Source organism: Ctenopharyngodon idella, chromosome 9 (genome assembly GCF_019924925.1).
Source record: "Ctenopharyngodon idella isolate HZGC_01 chromosome 9, HZGC01, whole genome shotgun sequence".
Taxonomy (NCBI): Eukaryota; Metazoa; Chordata; class Actinopteri; order Cypriniformes; family Xenocyprididae; genus Ctenopharyngodon; species Ctenopharyngodon idella.
The window spans coordinates 14,719,991-14,743,892 of NC_067228.1; the positions used below are offsets into that span (position 1 = coordinate 14,719,991).

A 23,902-nucleotide genomic window follows, 5' to 3' on the forward strand; every position below is an offset into this window, starting at 1 on the left:
CTGTCGCATGAAGCTAGCTGAACAAACCCTGAAGATTAAGAGATCGTTATGAAAAATATCCTGAATTTAAACGCATTTACAAGGCAGGAACAAACACTGCTACTGCCATTAAAGTTTGAGAAGGCAGCTAAAGGAAAATACCTGACTATATCAATGCTAATGAATCAACAGAATTTAAATAATTTATATAGGTTATAAAACTGGTAAGCTTAGTTATGTTAAAAGCGTTATATATTAAATATTACATATATATTTATATTTATATTTATATTCATTAAAATGCAAAGTTTAATATTAATTGTCAATTCAAATAATAATTATATGAACATATTATGAATTAAAAGTAATTATAAATCATATAATATAAATATATCAAATAATTATCAGCAAAAGACTGGCAATTATGTCTTTAAAATTCTTTCACTGTAAACTGCTTTAATTTAAAGCGAGAGATACAGGGGAAGTGGCTTTATTGCATCTCATATATATATATATATATATATATATATATATATATGTCACTTTGCTCACAGCTGATTGGTCAAGTTTTGGTTTGCGATCTCTAACCCAGAATAAAACCTGCTCCGAAGCAGGTTAGCATTATAGCGTAAGTTACCATGACAATGAAAACCAATTCATCTTGAGTCCGAAAAAAGTTAGCTTAAACTATTCTCAAACCTGGGTAGCACATGACACTGGCTTTGTGCAACAGGCCTCTGGTGTTACATCTAGTCATATAGTGAGAGAGTTTTAGCATCTTGCTTCAGCCTGTTTTCTTTCTACTGTTTGATCTCATTGTCAGTGGACAGCATGCTGGTTTGCATCTGTTTTGTTCATCTTTTTAGTGTTTACTTTTTCCTCTGCACAGTATATTCTGTTCAGCATAACTGTTTTCACTCCACCACCAAACTCTGTATCATCTATTTATTTAACATTGTGAACTTTGCCAACATGAGTGTAAACAATCAAGAAGGACTGAAGAGTACTCATGGAGCGCTAATTGAAGTCTACATAAATTGTTGCGGAAATTGCATGCTGCTCTTCTGTTCAAGAACTGTGCTCAGAGTAAGTGGCTGCACCTGGGTTATGTGCCTTTTGAGTGCTTGGATGAGGTTTGTGCTGAAATTCATAGCAAACAGGGCTACAAAATGAAATATGAGCTATTAAAACCTGTTTCAATACCTGATTCTTGTAGCAAGGACAAATGAGTACTCTTGCTGAGTTATTTCTCCAATACAGCAGTGAGATTATATGAAGTCTTTTTCTTTATTCTTGAGTTTCAATTTATTATTGAATTTCTATTTATTCTTTATTACTGAGTCTCAATCTGTGCGACCAGTATGAAATCAAACATACTCAATACTCAAAGTGGTATCCACATAAATTTGATCATGCTATCCTCTTAACCATTTCTTTCTGTTGTTATTTCTCCTAATGAATTTTAGGAGAAACATCTTAAAGGGAGAGTTCACCTTAAAAATAAAAAAAATTGTCATCATTTACTCACCCTCATGTTGTTCCAAACCTGTATGAATTTCTATCTTCTGCGGAACATAAAGGAATATAATTGCATAGCTGTTTTTTTTTAAATCATCTTTTCATCTTTACATGTTTTATATCCTTAAGATGTAGAACAACATGAGGCATGAAACAGATGTTGCGATAGACTAAACTAAGCTAATGTTAACCAACTTAAGCTAAGTAAGTGCAACCTTTGAGAAATATTTCCTCTGGGTTATGTGGTGGACATCATATTGTTGTCTGGTTAATATAATACACAGTATGCTCAGTCGTTTGGCGTAATTATGGTAATTTTTTGTCTAAGGCATATCAGTGTTCCCCAAATACCCTCTGTGTGTGGGTAGGAGCCCAGCTGTCAGCTGGCTGGGACAGTAATGGCCCTTAGTGGTAGGATTTGGTGACACATTGATTCAGTGTGCATGTATGTGAGTGTGCATGGATTCAGCCAGGCTCATTTGCCCCTCTTAAGTGCAATGAAGCCTGTGTCTCTCTCTTCATGGCCCAGAGGACATGCCTTAAAATTCAGTCCACTGTCACAACATCTTCCTCAAATCCACACGGGGCACATGCAGCCGCAAAAAATCATTACAGCTGTCCTAGCAGATAACAAGTATAGCTCCATTTCTGTGGCAGTCAAATCCTGCCGGTCAAGTTAGCATAAAACGGCTAAGAGTAGCCAACATAAGCTGCCTTTTTCTAAGAGTCCACACAAATATGGCAACACTAAAGTTTTGAACCATACAAACAAATACAGACTGAATCAAATCACTTGTTTTGCAATGAAACAATCAATGCAACATGCCGTAAGACATACAGAATGTTGGCCACTGGCATAAATAGGTAAATGCAGGAATATTGTACAAATGTGTATACTCAACCATTATGTTTCTATAAATTTGTTTGAAGTTTTTGAGGTAGTTAAGCGATGGTCAGTGCGAAGTAGTAACTAATCAGATTCCAAAAATTAAATACTTGTAATTAGATTATATTATATTTAAAATACTCAAAATCAGACTATAGTTATGTTTTTATAGATTACATGATTACTTAATATTCACAAAACGGCAGTAAATTATTTACAATTCATTGATTCTTTTCTTAAAACTTTTGTAGAATTGCACACACAAATCGGCCACGAGTCAGGCGACTATAATTACATGGAAAATTGAGAGGCCGAATAGCATAAACAAATCAAATATTAAATCTTTTTTTTAGTTAGTGTTTTATTTTGATTGTTTTTATTTATTTATATCTTATAATTTAACTTTTTTGTGATTTAATTAATAAAGCTTTTTCATAAATTTATGAACCACCTGTAGTTCCTTCCCAAACCCTAGTTAGGGAAACCGTGACGTAAAGTAATGTTTAATGTACTTCATGTTGTTGATAACAAAAAATTCTAATAATTTTTCTTTATCTTTGTATTTTTTATTAATATGGTACAAGATTGTTCAATTCAAATCAATGTTATAAACAAGTTAGGTCAAAAGTAATCTAAAAGTAATCAAAAAGTCAGATTATATCACCTAAAATGCGTAATATAATAGATACGTTACTACAGTTTTTAATCATGTAACTGGTATTCAGTAATGGACTACAATTTGTATATACCCAGCACTGATGATGGTCAATAAACCATATACCACTGGGGAAATGTGTTGAAGACAGGGATAATCAATAAGTAGCAAAGCTTAATGAATAACACGGTCAAAGGAAATGTTGGTGCTCTAAGAATGGACCCCCGTGGGAAATGTAGTTTAAAAGTAAATGAGGTCACATGGATACACAAACTTAATAGTCACTGATGGTATACTAAAGACTCATATAAAGTAAATGCACCACTGTGTCTTGACTTATAAAGAATGCAGTCCTTTGGGAAATTCAGGAAGTCTAAAGGAAGTTTAGACCTTGGGGAAAATGCAGTCATTAGCACACTTGATGTGGACTTGTGGTCTTGTAGCCTTCTTTGCATGTGTATGCGAAATCTACACAGTCCAAGCTGTAATTTTAAAGCTCAAATGGCTGCTCATGAGTCCCCTTTACACCCTTTTGTTAGTGTATTATTCAACAATCCTTTTAAATATATTAAAAATATATGAAATATATATTAATATAATTAATATATTAAATATATTAACATTTTTTTTTTAATTGTAATAATATTTCACAATTTTACTGTTTCTATTGTATTTTAATTAAATAAATACAGCTTTAGCATAAAAGACTTCTTTTTGAAATGCATTAAAAAAAAATCAAGAAAAAAAGAACACTTAATTTCAGGTATCAAAACATTCAATTGTCAGTATTTGGAAAGCGACACATCTCTATAGTAAAACATTTTAAATCCAAACCTCACAATCATTTAAAAACTTGTAAATGTGTTCTCTTGCACTTACCTCCAATCAGCATGGTGCAGATAGAGAAGATCTTCTCTGAGTCAGTATTGGCTGAGACATTGCCAAAACCCACACTGGTCAGACTGCTTAAAGCAAAGTACAGCGACGTCACATATGAACTCCGAATCGAGGGCCCACCTTCCAATACGGCTGCAGTCTGTCTGGTGTTTGAAGTGCCCATCGGCCCCACTCCTGTTGTGTTCCACTGGCTCGAGTTCCACACAGACTCATGTCCCACCAAATCAGTGCCGTTCCACTGGCTTGAATTGACCACCAATCCATCCAAGATGGCGGGGCGCAGTGAATCAGGAATGAGGGATGCAAGCGGGGACAGGAAGTAGGGGGTGCCCAGACGTTTACCCAGCTCATGCAACCAGCCTATGAGAAAGAGGAAGAGAAAAAGTAAGACAAGACACTTTTACATTTACTATTGTGCAGACTCGATTGTTTTGACCAGTGAAATTCTCTATTATCCTCATAATATTGTAGTTTTGGAAATTGTTTTATAATCTATTTTTTCCATTTGTGTTTGGCACAACTTTTTCAGTGGGTACATGGCCACTGTCCAGGGTTCTTAGGTCACTCTCAGAACTGAGCAGCTGTCCTTGTCCATGGTGCTGAACCTGAAGCATTTTGAATATTAGTTGGTTTGCAATAGGCTGAAACTTCTTCTGGAGACTCTACTTTTGTTCCCTGTGGGACTGATTCTGTACATTTCTCTCTCTCGCTCTCTCTCTTTTCTCTCCACCGCTTGTTTTTCTGTAAGCTTCTAGTTTGTAGGTAGTACAGGTACCATATGTGGCATTAGAAATTATATTTTCAAGAGAACCAGACAAACTCACCAGGGAGACAGAGAGAAGTGTGAAAGGTCAGAAAGGGAATGATGAAGACTGAGAGGACAAAAAGTGCCAGAAAACATCCAGCTAGCAGTTGTCAGGTTTAAAGCACAATCATGAAAAAAAACCCTTCACAAATACACAAACAAATACTCACAGCTTTTCTCATTTACACAGCGACCAGCTCCAGTTTACATGACCTTTCTCATGTACACATGCATCAGAAACCTTGGTCATTCCTTTTACTGACATATAACATCCAAAGTCTTCCCTTTGTTGTCTGAAGTGTCAATTCAAACGTATATGGCCAAGATATCTGCTTACTAACTTTCCCTTCCAATGTTCATACAAAGTTCTGTCATGAAACTCTAGATGGCACAGGCTGATAAGTCCTTGACACAATCTGATTGCAATCACATCATTCTCCATAGGGCACAGTTGATTGGTTCCCGCTGTATCAGTAGCCAATGAGGCTGCTGCTCAACATTCAGATACTTACCTATCGTTTGCTGTAGCAGTTTGCAGTGCTCTTTCAGAAACCCTCCACCTTCCCCAGCTCCACCTGTATAGATCTGCTACGGGGTGATTCATGTATGCTTGAACAGCAGCAGCATGTCTTGCTCACAGCAGCATGTCGTGTATATATTGGCAGTGGCAAGTTCCATACTTGCTCTGCAGCAGCAGCTATAATCAACAGCAATAATAACAGCAGCAGCAGCGTAGCAGATCTATTCCACCAAGACCAAACACATTAACTTTGTCATATTCATTACAATGCCAAACTCTCAGAGTATTGTCATGACAGAACTCATGTTAGTACATACTGATTTGTTCCTACATCCATCTTTGTGTGTGTATGTGTGTGCGCTCTGGTTTCTATCTATATGTTATATCTAAAGATAAATATTTCCATGGTTTTGTTCAGATTAAGGAGAATTATGGAGAAAAATAGAGCCCCATTTCTCTCTCACTTTCACTTTTCCTTTCAGAACCAATATCACTTAATGACCAAGTAAAAGAAAAAAAAGGTAACCTTGACTACTACCAATAATATATAATAGTACTATTACAATATATACATTGAGAAATATTTATTAATAATATTGAATTGACTTCAAAGTGTTATAATTGCCCCATTACACTAATGGTATATAATGGTACACCAATGGTATCTCACTGTATCTAAAATGAGAGCACACCTCAAAGTAATATAATTGCTTTAATACTTAATAATATTACATATAATAGCTTTCATTTTTATATGGTACTAATGATTTTAGCTGGCAAGAATAATGTACATTTAAAGCAGGACCTACATTGTGAATATTTTAAATAACTAGATCTTCAGCTATGTCATTTCAATGAAATAATGTTCCTCACACATTTTCAAGATTACATTTTTCAATTTGTATTACATAATTAATGTTACAATTGGCCAAAACTCACAGCCATTATTAAATCATGTGTAGTAGCTACATTCATATTAAATTGTAACCAACAACATAGAGATAAAAAAGATATTATTTTACATTCAAAGGCATTAAAACTTAATATTTGCACTTGTGTGTTTGGTCCTGGTAAACCCTACGTTATAGGACCAAAATGTCCCCACAAGGATAGTAAAACCTGAGATCACCTACATCCATTCCCCCACAAGGGATATGGATTAATAAACATACTAAATTATGTTTTTTTATGTTTTATATTTTTTTGAAAATGTAAAAATGCAGAAAGTTTTCTGTGATGGGTAGGTTTATGGGTAGGGTTAGAGTAAGGGGATTAGAATAATAGGGTTAGAATATACAGTTTGTACAGTGTAAAAACCATTACATCTATGGAGAATCCCCACAAAGGAGAGTATGAAAGGTGTGGATGTCTGGGCTGACTGGGTGAAGCTGGTGTGTGTTAGTGAGAGAGATTCCTCAGACACCACTGAGATTTATGCCAGCTTTCCGGTCACATTATTTGTATAGGGTAAAGAATTGAGTTTTTGACAATTCAATTGCACTTGATGACAGAGTGCATAATTATTTCTGAAAAACAGCCATCAACCAGTACTTGACCTGCTTACAGCCTCTAAAATAAATAGTGCAAATGTATACTTGCAAATAGCATTGCCAAAGATTAATTTATACCATTAATGCCTCTGATGGAACAGCCTGTAAGGATATACTCTGCATATACTGTTTATTTAGGATTAAAATCAGAATAGAAGATTCCTGAAAAATGTAAAAATGTTGTCTCAGACCACAAAGGTTTAACTGGATTGTAAATCACTGCAGTAGGAAAAAAGGACAAGTACAAATGAAAGCTTACTTTGAATATCTAATGTGTCTAATGTCAAAAAACATGTAATATGTTTGATATGGGTATGAGATGGACATTATTTATTAATAGCATGAGAAAGGAGCCAATGATTAACCCATCGGTAATGATATAGGTGACAAAATAAAGATAGCTTTTTGAGTAAAGAGAAAAGTCAAGTAGAAAGAGATTTTTTTAAATTAATTTTTTTAAAGATAGTCCTGGCAAGGGTTAAAAAGGGGGTTATACAGGATACTCAAGCAGAAATGGAGGGCAACTGAATCATTGTTGGTTGACGAAGGTGAGGGAGATTGATGTGCAAGAAAAGGATATTAAAATGACTAATAACAAGACTGAAAAGATAATATATTTCTAATAGTGGGCAATCTGTTTTCTCTTCCAAACCACTTGAGAAAGAATCAAGAAGTTTGACTGATTTGACACTGGGATTTTTGGAGCCAACTTGTCTGCTGGGCAGCTAGCCATTAAAAAGAACAGTGTTCTGCTGAGGTGAGGGCAGTGAAGTGAGTGATATGGAGAAAAAAGACAGAGAGGGAGGCACAGAGCAACAAGAGTTCAATCAGCTCCTGGAGGAACCCTCAGTGAAACCTTTCATCATTGATACAGCAGAACTCCAATCCACTTACATTCTTTCATTTCCAACACAGACAGACAGCACTACTCAAAACTACTTCAATATTTCATTAACAACAACATTGTCTCAAGTTTGCACAAAGGCAAATAATAATAGCTGTAAAGAGCCAATGTGAAACTGGTACCAGATATAAAACAGATTTTTGGAAATCTAGTACATTTCCAATATTCTACATTTAGCATTTGCATGCTGAACTGTTAAACATTTGAGTCTCATTACACATTGGATGTGTCTTGTCTTTCGGTGCTAAATATTCCATCTGATGTGCAGAATGCTACAAACTTCCATTTCCACTAGCAAAGCTAACCGTGTCAAGACAGCCTCATGTGCTTAATATTTAATGGCTGGGCAATGTAAAACTGGGCGAGAGGGAATGGTGGGCACACCAGCAGAGACTGGAAATTGGAGTAGTATCCTTGCTTTTCAAGAGAACATGTGGATGTAATTTAAACTGCTGGCCAGTAGCCAGTGTGGTATAGTGGTCAGTTAGGGCTCAGATATACCCGAGGTTACTACTGATACTGAGGCCAATCAGAAACACTTTCATTAGACATGACAGATGGTGTTAGACTGTGGGCATATTGCAGGCATTTTTCTAGGAATAAATTCTCAAATAGTATGTGCGAATAGGTTGGACACACCCATGTTTTAAGGATGCTGATAACCATGCCAAATGTTAGCCAATGCCGCACGGGTCTCACTAAATATCAGTAATTCAATTAATTAATTCAAATTAATTCATATATCATATCAATTTATAGTTATATATGGATGTGAATCTTTGAATCAATTCACAAATCACTGGTTTCTGTCAAAATTGGTTTTTATCAATTCAATTTAATCGATACACTGAATTCTATTCAGTGACTGAGCAAAATCACACAGCCAAGAAAAAGAGGAATAACTTTGATCCTATGAGATTAAATAAAATGCGGTCTTATGAGATTCATGCTGTCTAGATCATATCAGTGTCATCACATACTCTTCTCTGCACCACACCCATTAATTTTACCCTTGGTCTTTTTTCCTTTTTCATGTGGAGGGCAGCACATGGGAGACTGAGAGAGAGGTTCATTTCTAAATCAAATTGATACAGTAATTCACCTGTTCATGAACAAATGTGAAAAAGGTAAGTTTGTTCAGACTTGACACATGACGTGAACAGAATAACTCTTTCACTTTTCTTTCACAGATTGAAAGATGATTTTTGTCCAATTTAGGCTAACAAAACAAGGCCAGCATCTGATCTGTTAGACAGCAGAACTTATGCTAATATGCTAACTGCCATATAGTTTTTCCTTTTGTTGTTGTTGTTGATTTTTTAATTTCACTTATATTATCTGGTTTCTTAAAACATCTAGTAAACTTTTTAGAATATTTTTTATTTTAATAAAGCCAGTTCAAGGGGGGAAAACATTGCACTCAAAACTGACCTAAAGAATCAGTTTTAATGAATTTGAAAGGCTGAAACAGCTATGTTGACAGTTTGTAGATATGATACTCACCAATGTCCCAGGAACCAGGGCTGTTGTTCTCGATCTCGCTGCGGCCAATGACGTACCAGACACAGGCCATCCAATGTGCCAGCAAGGCGAACATGGACATGAGTAATGTAAGTACAACCGCGCTGTACTGGGAGTAGCGCTCCAGCTTTTGCAGCAAGCGTAGAAGCCGTAACAATCGAACCGTCTTCAGCAGATGAACTCCAAAGTACTAAACACACATAGATTAAATGCATAGCTCAAAAGGAAATCATAGTGTTAATAATTATTTAAGATGACATGCCCAGCATCATATGAAATGTGGTGTCCCACAAAGCTCTGTGTGAGGCCCATTAAAAAACTATTTAAACACAAATATATAGATACTGAAGACTGTGAATAAACAGTTGGCACAAAATGACTTGAAAATGAGCAAAATTAACACTTACCACACTGACATTGAAGGCATACAACAGGTCAAAAGGTAGCGCAGCAATCAGGTCCACAAAGAGCCAGGTGGTGACATAATGCACACAGATAGATCGAGCATCATACACCACCTGGCCTGATGTGCTCACAAATGTGGTGCGGAAGTTTAGCACAATATCTGTCACAGGGAAAAAAAAAAAAAAAAAAAAGAATTGTAGAGAAATAGAAGACACAGATATTCATTTATAATTAAAGCACAGAAAACTGTATTTTAATCATTACCTTGTTCAATGACAGGTTATATAAGTTTGGTCTGGGTAGTGACTATAATGCTATTTAATGGAAATTGCAATTGCAGCAAATACAGTAGCACTTAATTGAAGCTCAGCTTTAGGCACTTTTTTTGCAAATTTGAAGATACAAATAGTTTTTCTACATTATGAAACTGTGTTTAATGGGCAGAAACAGATTCTGTCATTAAACACTAACTGCTCTTAAGCAGTGCTAAAAAGCTTATCCACACACTGTGGATTTCTAATACAAAGGTAATGGCTGGAGATATGATGTTTTGTCTAATAGATTTGTATATGAGTATATCCTTAACCTATATGGCAATAGCTACAGATGGGAATCTAACTTTACTAATAAATGAATTTGACAACAGGCCTTCTAAAGAGTTATTTCTAAACTATAAAACATATCTTTAGCATTTGTATTTGCTGAACTGTCCTTAAAGCTGCAGTCCGTAACTTTTTTTTTCTGTTCAAAATTTATATAATGAGCAAGTACATCATGAATCCATTTTCCAAACCGTGTTTTTATCTTATCCTGAATCACTATGGTACACCTGTAATAAGTGTTTATATTCTGACTATTTTAGACCGGTTAGGTCGCCCTGGCTGCATGTATCCCAGTACCTGCTTGACTCGTCATAGACATAAACAGAGAAAAGTGGCTGCAATGTTCTTCCACAAGACGCATGCAGTTTTGTTTATTAACTGCTAAAGCACCAAAAGTTAGGGAATGCAGCTTTAAAAATCTTTTCAGTTTTGCTCTCATGTGATGAGTTTTAATGACGTTTGCTTAATAACATCTAGAACTTTTTACTAGCTCAGAATAATTAAAAGATGTCTGGCTGTATATTACCTCTGTGATATAAAAGACTGTCTGCACAGCACACAAACCTGAACAATAACAGAATTGTGTGTTACAAATCTGGGCACTTTAGTAGCAGGCTATGGGATGAAAAGACATTTAATATCACCCAGGTAACATTACTGAGACAGAACTACTTTTTTTTTTTTTACTAACCTCTTTAACTAAACTAATGACACTACAAAAAGACTACAGCACTGAAGGTTGGGCCTTACCTAACATAAAAAGGATTTCCACAAGGATGTCGCTCACACTCGGTGGACTTCTAGGGGTCGATGCCTCATCCCGTCCACCGACGACGGTGAAACAGACATTGTAGGGCACAGTAACTGCTACATAAAAGGTCGCTAACAGGATCAGCCAATCCCAGCCAGCTTTGAAGGTGCCGTAATGGAGAAGAATAAAACGGCTCTTCTGAATGGCTGCCACTTTGTACTCTGGGATGGGTGGCTTCTCGCCAAACATGTTCTAAATAGCAATGTACAGACAGAAATGTTTAATGAATTTTTAGTTACATTTTAAATTTTAATCAATATTACCATAAACAGTATGTTGTGTGCTGCTCAGTCAAAATAAACTAAATAATCCAATACCTTTGAGAAGCAGCAGTAAATTACATAAAATGCCACACTAATGACTTTTTCTCATAACTGAACACAGTTCACTATTTAGCTTTATAAGGTAATTTTTGTATTTTATTCTTCAGTAATACTTGAACTATTCTCAAGTTCAATACAAATGGTGTAAATATTGTACCGCTGAAGTGGGGCAGGCTAGGGGTAAATCCATTTATCTGTTTGTAGCATAAGACCATGTTTTTAAGGACTTACATTGTTGATCTTAAGTTTGCTCTTGTCTTGTTTCTGCAGGTGTCCAGACAGCTGGTAAAGCACAGCTCTACTACGCCGCCGGTTGGCATTGAAGCCCGGTGGCCGCGTGACCTTGTGCACCTCCAACCCCGTCTCCTCGTCTAAGCAGAGAACAGCCATATATCATTTTAATTGATTTCCTTTCAGAATTGTTTTGCTCAACACAAAATAACATCAAGGTATTCCAGAAAAACAACAACAAAAAAATACCACATGTAGCTTTAATGTGCAGCAGTAAAACATGAGCACAGTTTTGCACCATTACTTAACTGAAGTTATTAGAAAAGTCTGCCTTAATTTCTTACCCATAATCTTCTGAACAAACAGAACTTGACACTGAAATCACGATTACATTTACCCATTAGCACATGCTGTCTGCTCAATACAAATTACATTAGCATTCATTAGTTTATCAAGTTTGTAAATTTGACAAAAGAGTAATGTATCCGATGTAAAACACAGCAATTGAAAAAAAAAACAACAAAGAAAAACACATTCATTTTAATAATTGTGAATACAGCTAGATAACACCATGGGAAATAAACAGCCAAATTTATAAATGGACAATTAAAGCTTTTAGAAGCTCTTTAAAAAGGAAAAAAGATGCTAATTTAGTTTATAATTCAATAGTATCCTCAGTTTTAGCTTGTTCTCCTTCCCCATCTAAAAGGCTACCAGACTCTCATTCAATCCACTGCACCAGGGGTGTTCAGTGATATTTTGAAAGGTGGCCTGATTCTGTGACATACTGACTTAGTAGCCAGAATTTGTTTTTAAGGCAATAGTTCAACCAAAAATAAAAATTCTGTCATCATTTCACTTTTATCTCATGCCATTTTTGGTTATTTTCACATTTTGAGCTCCAAAACAAAAAACAAAAAACAAAAAAAGAAAAACCTTTAAAAACTATATTTTAAACAATTTTAAGTAAATAATGATTTACATTCCTCTCAGAAACATGTATTCGAAAGTTTGGGGTTGGTAAATTATTACTATTATTATTTTTTTTTTTGGTAAGTCTGTTATGCTCACCAAGGCTGAATTTATTTGATTAAAATAAAAATACAATAAACATAGTAATATTGTGTTTTCTGTTTTAATGTATTTAAAAATATCTATTGTGCAGCAGTCATTACTCCAATCTTCAGTGTCACATGATCCTTCATAAATAATTCTAGTATGCTAAATTTTGTGCTCAAGAAACATTTCTTCTTGTTTTAAATGTTGAAAACAGTTGTGCTGCTAAATTTGTTTGTAGTAACCATGATCAATTTTAACAGAATTCTGTGATGAATATAAGGTTCAAAAGAACATTATTTATTCGAAATATAATTTTTTGTAAGATTTTAAATGTCTTTACTGTCACTTTTAATCAATTTATGTCTTTGCTGAATAAAAGTAGGCCTATTAATTTCAGTAAAAAATCTTACTGACCCCAAACTTTTGAATGGTGTGTATTATCTGTCAGAAAGATATTAGAGGAGATTTGCTCTCTTATTATATGCTAACTAACATGTTCCCAGCAGCCTACCCTTCAGTGAAGAGTTGATTTTTATTGATGACTTCAGTTTACATAACTAATTTGGAGAGAACCATCTGCCTGTTTCTTGTATCTTGTTTCTTGTGTTGTCTTACAAATTTTCCAATTTGTTTTTAGTTCTTTCCAAATCCTCATCCATCCTTTTATATTTTATATATTGCCTTTTCCCCTTTATTATACAAGTGTAATCATGCTTTTTAAAAGAACATTTGGCTTAGTCATAATTAACATAATTAATGTAATTATGTAATCTCACTTTAAAAAAAAAAAAAAATTGATTCCAATTATTCACTTTTAATGATTTGACATCATTGACCAGATATATTACTCCTAGTGCCAGTACAATGTTCATCCATCAGCCAAATGAACAGTAACATGCTTTGGCTCAAGCTCAGGCCACTAAAGGGAGCTTCACACCTCTGTGCCAAGTTTTTTTCCCAGTCCTATCTGTCTTGTGTGCGTGTTTTCATCTCTCTCTTTATCAGTCTGCTCTCTCTCTCTCTCTCTCTCTCTCTCTCTCTGGGGAGGAGAGGTGTCAGGATTACAGTAACAGCGAGCACCACATGAGATGCTGCTGGCCTGTATCTAAGCATCCACAACGCATGTTTCAGTAGCCAAGAACGAGTGAGAGGGAATGAGAAACAGAGGATAGGATAAGCTTGCTAAATATGACATTGACAGGACCAGGTGTTCGAGGTGTGTGTGCATAAGAATATAAGAGGAATTAAGGGAAAATAGGCACTGCAGTGTGGCGACCCGTAGAAGCAGTAACATCGAAGCTGTTTCAATATTCTGCATAAATATTAAAGAAAAAGGCTCATATTTATTTCCATGAACTCTTTACTTCCAGGGTTCCTGTGCAACCACAACAATACGGGTGCCTCACGTACATGCATAATAAAGGACTCATGCCACAAATTTAACAATACACATATTCCATAAATCGTGGCTGCTGCAGGCTGTTTCAATTTTGTTTCAACTGGCCTGACATTCTCAGACTCTCCTAGGTCAGCGGGTCCAGATGTCTCTACATTTGCTTCATAATTTCCTGGCTTGTCCAATTCCGGGAAGTCATTACTGAGTTCTTTGCTCATTCTCAGATGTTTTCTGTTCCTCCTCAGTAGTTGTCCACTTTAATTTCTTACGATCTTTGCTCCACTTACAACCACTGCCTTTGGCCACCATTGTATCTGTCCTGTCAGCAGCGAAACTCTTACTTTTTCATTGTATGTAGCTCTTTGAGATCTTTGGCTGCATTGTCATAGTATTGAGCCTGTTTCAACTGTCTGTTCTTGTAGTTGCCTGATTTGTTGGATATCAGTCCTGGACGAAGTAAACTCTCAAACATTGGAAGTAGTGTTTTAGTGCGTCGACCCATCAGTGCCATTGCTGGGCTGCTATCTACACCCTATCTACAGTTGGTGATTCAACATTGCTAGGTAAGGATCCACCCTGGCTCTTTTGGCTTTTGCCATGAGCCTTTTTACACTTTTTACAGCCGACTCTACTTTTCCATTACTTTGTGGATATTCTTGTGAGGACGTTTTATATGTAAAGTCCTAAGCTTTGCTGAATTTCTTGAATTCCTCAGATGAATACTGGGGGACATTGTCTGAAAACACTATAGACGCTTTTCCACCGTCGGACCGAATGGTTCTCATTGCGTAACCATTCCATTCCGTGCTGATCCGGGCCAGCTGGTACAGTTACGGTTTCATTTTCCACTGTGGGGCTGATAACAGCCGCTCTTTGGAATGTAATATAAAAGCGTCAGTCGTTGCCTTGGTAACACAACGGTTTATTTATGATATGAGATGTGAATAACAACCACGTTATGGAGGATGATCAGATATTTCTTTAATTGTATTATTAATTTGTGTTTAGCTTAGCCAGCTACGGAGAAACTGGTAGCCAGGCAACAGGTAAGTTACCAATCCTGTGTGGCGAATTCATTTCACGGATTCTACCAGAATGATTCAGCATGGTTAGACAACGTTGCCGAGAATTCTGGGCCAAGAACAATTTGTTATCATGCTGTACCGTACCAGGCTCCAGTGGAAACACAACTGGAACCGTTCCTTACCATTCTAAGAACCATTCGGCCCGGAAAAGCGGCTTATGTCTGGAATTCCCTATCTTGCAAAATGTGATTATGTGGTTATGACTTTGCGTATAACTGTGTGTTTTCCAAATGATCCACCTTTAAACTTTTTTAAACTTCTTTTAAAAACATTAAACATAAACTTTTGAACGGTAGTATTATTAAAGTATATATATTTTATAGTTTTTTTTTTTTATTTATTGGTATCAGTAGATACTATTATTGGATGGATATATAATTATTATTATTAGTATTATTATTTATATTATTATTATTGATTTTTTTAATTGTTTTATCATGTAAGTAGCAACACTCACCTCTTTCTGGGCTCTGTTCTTCATCTTGGACTTTCTTGTTGTCTGTTATGTCCTTGTGTGATACTAGAAAGAGGACCACTTCTCCCTTCTCATTCTTAATGGGCACGATATCCAAAAGACACCAGAACTGAGTTCCTGTCACAACATAATATCTACCGTCAGAGTTAACATTAAACATGAACATTCAATATTGACACACATTTATTGACAGACATTTACTGTGCCTTACATTTAGACCAGACTTTAAAATCTACCATAGATCCATAAGTGGCTTGATAAAACCTTTTCTGATTATTGCTTTTAGTCTAAACAAGAACTAGCTTTTGTCAGAGATTGTCTCAATTGGCTGTACTGCCTTAATTTCCCATGAGCCTCGATCTAGGGCTGCAACAACTAATCAATGAAATCAATAAAGTAAATAGTCAGCAATTAATTTCCTTATTGATTAGTCGGGTCTTTATGTTCATCACAGAGAAATCTCCATCAGTGACGTCACATTGCAATAGTAAAACCTTATTTCAATGAGCATTTAGATTTGTGTAGATCTAGATTTAATGCATATAAAACACCATTTTAGTTTACTGTCAAGTATTTATGTAAACTGATGTTTGTCAATCCATCCATGTGCTGCTTTTTAGTCTAGGTTTTTAGTCTTTTGACAGGTGAGCACGTCTTGACTGCTGAGCTCAGAATTCACTCTTGTGTGTCTGTGTTTGTGTGCAGACATGAATGCCTTCTGCAGGTTCTCCAACGTTCTGCAGCTGCTCAACATTATGCCACAGCATCATATCATGCCTCATTAAATCGAGACAGAGGGAAACGGAAAGAAAGAGGTAGAACATGCTTGGCTGGAGGTTGGAGTCCCTAATGATACACAGTTCTGTGTGTTTGTGTGTGTGAATCACCAAGCCCTTTCATTAGGCACAGCTTGAGTCAAGAGAAGTAAATTTCAATAAAAAAAGAATACATTTCATTTAACCAGCATTCAGAGACCATAGACCATTTAATACAATGAGCAATACGTTCCAAACAAAGCACTTAACGCCTAAAAATGGCAACATACCAACCTTATGAATAAAGCATGTGCCACTGACCATAGATAAATACAATATATTGATTTGTGCCACATGTGGTGAACAGCTAAAATAAACAATGAATGATTAAACAGCTAGTAGTTTGACTGTACAATGGATGCAAGGTTGCTATGATGATTATTGGCCTAAAGGGTCAGCGATCGTTCTTAAACCTCACATAAGAGCTAAATTAACTACCACTGTATCTTAAAGCAACTGTGCATTATTTATTGCTGTTTTTAAAAATGGTTTTGAATTTAAGCTGCCCACAGCTTGCAATTAAATGGCAATTTTGACTTCGGTGTATAGCGAAACAAACACAAATTATAATACACAAAAATAAAACACAACAGGGTTTCACATTCAATTTAGCAGTTTATTACAGCAAGAACCGAACTATTAAGGGTTTCTTGTGAATTACATGTGTAGGAATTTCTAACCACCCAAAACCAGTGTTGGGGAAGCTACTTTGAAATCATAGCTTCACTTCATATTTCATATTTATTTTTTATAGGTGTTTTACCTGTATTTAGAATTTCGCACTTCATTGAGTTGTGTTTTAGGGTTAACGGAAATGTTTGTAAAATTACTGGATAGTGTATGAGCTGCCAGTACTTTTCCCGTTATTTTACAGATATATTTTTTACAGTGTTGCCGAGTTACAAGTTGCTTACTTGCTTACTATATATACTTCTTAGTAACCAGTTCACCAAATCAGACTGAACCCTCTTTAAAAATTTACTTTTTTTTTTTTTTTTTAACTCCAACCTGATTAAATCGCTTGAGAATGCATTGTTTAAACCACAGGATTCATGAGAATTACTCTTATGCTGCCCTTTTAGGTGCTTTTTGGTAACCATTCTCTTGCATTGTATGAACCTACAGAGCTGAGGTATTTTCTAAAAATCTTTGCTGTTCTAAAAAAGAAAGTCATACGCATCTGGGATAGCATAGCATGTGGGTGAATAAACTATTCCTTTAAGTTCGTATAGCATCGATCCCCAACACTGCCCAAAACATTGTTAAACTGCTTAATATAATGGATATTTAATTAACAAAAAACATTTACAAAGCAGTCCTTTAAATGCTATACTTAAGACATTTTAATTCTATCCAGTTATTTCAACACTGTAAAATGACTTCTTTTTGAGTCTTCATTGTATGATTGTCTTTTTATTTGGTATATTTTATGTTTTATTTAGTTATTTCAAAGTGATAATTGAATGTGCGTTTGACAGTCTGTTGAGCTCTTCATCCCACAGAAGATTGACACTGTCTCAATGCAAAATGGCAGTTGTGCAACAGAGGGAGTTTACAGCAGTCTTGCAACTATGATCTTCTATTCCCTTTGAACCATGTACAAGTTCAACCTGAACCTGCAGGCCATGAGAGGTTGTGTTTTGTGAGTACCACAGCATATAGAAGTCATTTGCCTCAGTGACAGAATTGTTGTTGGGACTGATGTACAAAGGAAATTCGGAGTGCTGCATGGGACTGCAGTGGCTTGTTCAGACAATCCACAATCAACCCCTATCAACTGGATAGAATGCACCTATTCTCTTTAAGAAGGCAACAAACAGCTCCTGAGTATCTCTTACAAACCAGCCAAATGAATGAATTGGACTCAACACCGCTCTCACAGCGTGCTCTCTGAATTTGGGCACTGAATTGGGGGCAAATTTCCCCTGATGCATGTTGCACGAATGTTAAATTGAAGTGAATCGGGAGAGAAATCGGTTGTCAACGTGCTGTGTTCGGAAAACATTTTGCTAAAAATGTCTGCTAGATTGTCCCTACCTCTTCTGGTGTCTGATAGGGTTTGACAGAGAGATCTACGCTGTATGTTCATGGCAATTCACAGTGGTCTCCTGGTACACGGATGGAATCGTGTTCTCTTGACCGCAGGTGGGTAAAAACGTGGATGGAATTAACTATACGACACGCTGTGCTCTTTCTGTGTATCATGTTCAACATGAAACATCTCTGAGCCATTGTTTATCCAAGGCTGGTTTAAAGGCATATTGTGTTATTTTCGGGGAAGTCAGTGAGGGAGAGAAAAGACAGCTGTTAAATTATAATGTTATCATAATCTATGCTCAGCTGCTCCAGACACACGTTACAGAACGAGGCAGGCATTTAAAGTCAATTTGTTCAAATAAATGGATTGTCTGGACTGAAATGGTATTTGTTTTAGTCATCTACTGTGAGGGATGAGCTCAAGATTACTCCTAAAGTGAGCCATTGTAAATGTGTTTTCCTTTCAGATCACTTGATTATAAGATCAGGTTGCATTTATTCGATTTTTACATCCATTTTATTATCCATAAAAATGTCTAGCACTCCCAAATCATAATCAAATTGTCTAAATGTTGATCAATAAGTAAGGGATAATGTACAGTACATACTCACATTATCTTACTTATTACACTGCTACTTGACTAAATGCACATGAAATATCGATTTGAGGTGAAATTTTGTTTTTATTAGACAGTGAAGAGAATCTAACATAGCTATGTTGAAAATCATTTTCGTTACAGTCAATTATACAAGATGTAACAGCAGAATTGACCAATTTAACAAACTATTCCAGAGAGCCATATAATAATCCATTGTTTCAAGATCTGAAGAAAATACTGGGTTGATTAAATTTAAAATATCTTATTCAGTACATAGCTTGCTTCTGTTCTTTTATTTTTATCCCTCAATCACTGTTTCTCACCCCTTTGTGTTAATTCATTTCTTTCTTGCCTGCAGCTATGCCTGCTGTATCACTCTAATCAAGTCAGCACATACAAAATTAATTTCTGATTAATTGATTTTAGAGTTTGGCTTGATTTGGTGTCCTCATCCACAGTGTACCTGTAGTGATTTAAAGGGTTAGTTCACCCAAAAATGAAAATAATGTAATTTATTACTCACCCTCATGTCGTTCTACACCCGTAAGGCCTTCATTCATCTTTGGAACACAAATTAAGATATTTTTGATTAAATCTGATGGCTCAGTGAGGCCTGCATTCAAAGCAATGACATTTCCTCTCTCAAGATCCATAAAGGTACTCAAAACATATTTAAAACAGTTCATGCGAGTACAGTAGTTCTACCTTAATATTACAAAGCGTCAAGAATATTTTTGTGTGCCAAAAAAACAAAATAATGACTTTTCAACAATACAGTGATGGGCCGATTTCAAAACACTGCTTCGGAGCTTTACGAATCGAATCAGTGATTTGGATCTTTTATCAAATGGCTAAACTGCTGAAATCACGTGACTTTGGCGCTCCGAGTCACTGATTCGAATCGTAAAGCTCCGAAGCAGTGTTTCGAAATCGGCCCATCACTATATTGTTGAAAAGTCATTATTTTGGGTTTTTTTGGCGCACAAATATATTCTAGTCGCTTTATAATATTAAGGTAGAACTACTGAACTCGCATGAACTGTTTTAAATATGTTTTTAGTACCTTTATGGATCTTGAGAGAGGAAATGTCATTGCTGTGAATGCAGGCCTCACTGAGCCATCGGATTTTATCAAAAATATCTTAATTTGTGTTCCGAAGATGAATGAAGGCCTTACGAGTGTAGAACGACATAAGGGTGAGTAATAAAATGACATTATTTTCATTTTTGGGTGAACTAACCCTTTAATTGCTTTAACCTCCTTTCTGAATGCAGGTCACATTTAGGTCTAAATGTAACTCAATAATAATAATAATAATAATTGATAATTTAATTATTGATAATATAAATTATTATTATTAATGTAAATTTATAAATAAACAAACTATGTTTTGGGAAATTGGGATGGACTAATCCTAATTTTGCAGGCTACTTAGGATAGATGTTATGGGAATTGGGATGATTTGCTGGACATTTGCTTTTGGTGCTGGAGACAAAGACATGGGTCACGTTTTATATTAGGTGTCCTTAACTACTATGTACTTACATCAAAATAAGTACAATGTACTTATTGTTATATTGTATTGCAAAACACTTTTGCTGCTATTGAGGTGGGATACGGGTAAGGTTAGGCTCAACAGTGTAATAATATTTGTAATTACCAAAATTAATTACAGCTGTAATTACATGCAGGTATTTTTAAAATGTAAGTACAATGTAAAAACATGTACACAATAAGTGCATTGTAACAAATGAATAATTTTAATGTTAGTACATAGTAGTTAAAGACACCTAATATAAAGTGTGACCAAGGCATGTATTTAACTATGTGACTCCTACCTCCTTTTTTGTAGAAGACCAGCTCTGTCTTAAACTCCCGCCTTTCGTCCAGTGCTCCCTGGATCTGTGCCATCAACCTATCACTGGTCTCCGGCCCATACAGGAAATGACACGCACAGCTCTTCTGCATCAGTTCTGCCCGGGCATAGCCAGTGAGTTCACAGAAGCCATCAGAACAGTACACAATGGGATAAAGAGACTGGACCTGTGCATTCCCCAGCACAAAGTTACTGTCTGTGAGGGGAAAAACAACAAAGAGAAAGAGATAAAAGTCTGCTCATAAGAAATTCAACAAAGTTCTTTGAGTTTCAACACTCAAAGTATTAATATGCAGTGATAGAAAAATAATGCGAGTTAACAGAATTCCCTTGTGCTAGCGATATTTTCTCCAGCTCAGTTAGCACACTCATCCCAGACTGACTGGGGGCCTGAACAATTTGCACATCTTCTCAACAATGCTTTAAAGGCACCTTTAAACATTTTCCACAAGCCTACTGGGAATCTGTTTTGTCTGCTGCCATCAGACAGTGCAAGGCCTCCCTATCCCGATGCACCTCCTCTTGCTCTACACAGGAGTAGTTATGTTCTCATGTTCATCTAATTTTTCGGAGTGGTACGGGTAGATATATCTTGACCTTAATGGAAGAGTTCAAGCTTGAGATTCGACTAAGTTCGCTCTAAGTTCCCCCTCAGACTATTTGATAAATACCTCAATCAATGTGACAGGAGGTAACCAGCCATATAAATAAATATATATATATATATATATATATATATATATATATACATATAGTTTTACAGTATATGTAATGTTTTACAATATATATTATTATAACTGCACAAGTCAATGTATGGTGTGTTTGTACACTCTATGTTTGATATTTATGCTGTATTGCTCTTAATACTGTATATGAAGTAGGCTATAGAACAAATGTTATACTAAACATTTTCTCAGATCTAACCTCACTTTTAAACCAGAAAGTGTCCAAACACGTTGTCTTCATTTTAAACAGTTAATCGCTTTTCCATACAATGTTTCTCCTTAGAAAGTGTTTTTGCTATATCTTAAAAAAAAGATTTGTTTTGATTTGCCATTTATTTGTTTGTATATATATATATATTCAGATTTACTGAACTACTTTGCATTACTGTTTTTCATAACAATTTCCTACATTGGATGAAATTCCACTTATCATCCCTCTTTATTTTATTATATTTACAGGCGGCAGTGTTCATAATGAAATTCATTTTGCAATTCTGAGATTTTTTTTTTAAACAGCAGAAAAAGGCGAGCAGAACCAAAATAACACGATTCAAATCTGAAAGTGTGAATGATGAAACAAGAACAAGCACTGAATCTAAAAGCCCAGTATTATTCCACACACTTCCCTTATAAACCCAGTGCAAGCACAAACATGCATTGACTTTAGACTGCATGTATTCTAAAGCATGGCTTTTTATCAACAAAAAAGATAAAAGAAAGATGAAAAATTGAGAGATTATGCATGACAAAAAGAATGGAATGTGCTGCCTTAATATATCAGCAGTCATTAAATCATCCCTTAGAGCTAAGAAGTCATAATCATATTCTCACTAATCGAATATTTATTGCTTAACGCCGAGGTGCAAATATTGATCCATTGGCTGGTGGGCGCCCCTCTCCCTCTCACTCTATGTGTTTAATATTTCACAGGGTTGTGAACAGGAGCAGATTTATCCACGACTGGTATTTAAAATGGAGCAGTGAGCTGCAGGTTCATTTTCGAGGTATAATAAAGTGGATGGAATGGGAGAGAAAAGCTACCAATCACATCTTCAAGACAAGAGCACAAAGAAGTCAGCAGAAGCCAGGATGTGAAGAAAGAGAGGAGAGGACAAGAAAAGTGATGTATTATTTCATTACTACACAGCACTGACTACTCGATTCTGATTAGTCAATCACACCATCCAGCAGTCTGATATTTCTTTAGATATTACAGCGCTGTGTATCAGTCCACTCTTCCGGGTAACTGAAACCGGCGCTACGGTCTCCAGTACTGTCCACTCTTGCATCTCATAAGTGAAAATAACCTTTGAGGATTTTAGTACTGTAATACTGTTACAATTAATTATAAAATAATTTCTTTTTTATGTCTATGTATACTTATTAGGGGTAGCCGTGTAATAGGCAGGATAATGTACAACAAATCTCACTGATTGCCAATACAAATGAAAAAGACACCTATCAGGCTGATATCTCAGATGGTTGAGTTGATAAACTGAACAGTTTCTTTAGAATACTGTTCCATCATTAATGAACAAATGATTAATGCAATATTAACATTCTAGTAATTACTATTAACTAACAAGAAATTCTGATTTGGAACAGTATTCTAAAGTGAAAAGCATGATAACTCTCTAGTAATGACTGAAGTCATAGTAAGCTTTTGAGCTTTTTTGGATACTTTTTGGATACTTTTTTGGAAGGTTTTGGATAGTAATTCCTTCTGGTGGATTTGGTAATACTTGAGTCATTACTAGTGGGTTACCATGATCTTCCCTTTAGAATACTGTTCCAAATAATTAGTAATTCCTTTAGAATGATGTATTAACACAAGTGATTACCATCCAAAACCTTAAAAAAAAAAAAAAACTCAAAAGCTTACAATGACTTCAGACATTACTTGAGAGTTACCATGCTTTTCATTTTATAATATGGTTTCAAATAATTAGTAATTCCTTATGAAGGATTTGGTAATACTTTACTGTCACTTTAGAATTAATAATACATTATGCATTATTCACATTAATTATGAACCTATAGTAGTCCTCTGTGAGGTATGAAAAAAATAGTAGTTACTAAGTAGCTAATAGTGAACCACTGCATCTAACTGAGCGCTATTACTTATTAATTTGTTAATCAGAGTTTCTTGTTAGTTAAAGGTGCTGTATGCGATTTCTCAAATTCATTGTTGAACACTTGATATTTGAAATCAACCCAAACAAACCCA

At 35.5% G+C, this 23,902-nt stretch overlaps 1 protein-coding gene across 1 annotated transcript in view; it reads right to left on the reverse strand.

Annotated features, from left to right (window-relative positions):
* The window catches only part of kcnh3 (potassium voltage-gated channel, subfamily H (eag-related), member 3), a 125,049-nt gene that overhangs the window by 30,210 nt on the left and 70,937 nt on the right, over positions 1-23,902 (reverse strand). The window contains exons 2-8 of the mRNA XM_051906193.1: positions 20,913-21,146; positions 15,605-15,739; positions 11,608-11,747; positions 10,993-11,245; positions 9,643-9,800; positions 9,218-9,425; positions 3,918-4,295 (exon numbers count right to left, since the gene is read on the reverse strand). Coding sequence (XP_051762153.1) covers positions 3,918-4,295; positions 9,218-9,425; positions 9,643-9,800; positions 10,993-11,245; positions 11,608-11,747; positions 15,605-15,739; positions 20,913-21,146 — 1,506 coding nt within the window. The remainder of the gene's footprint in view (positions 1-3,917; positions 4,296-9,217; positions 9,426-9,642; positions 9,801-10,992; positions 11,246-11,607; positions 11,748-15,604; positions 15,740-20,912; positions 21,147-23,902) is intronic.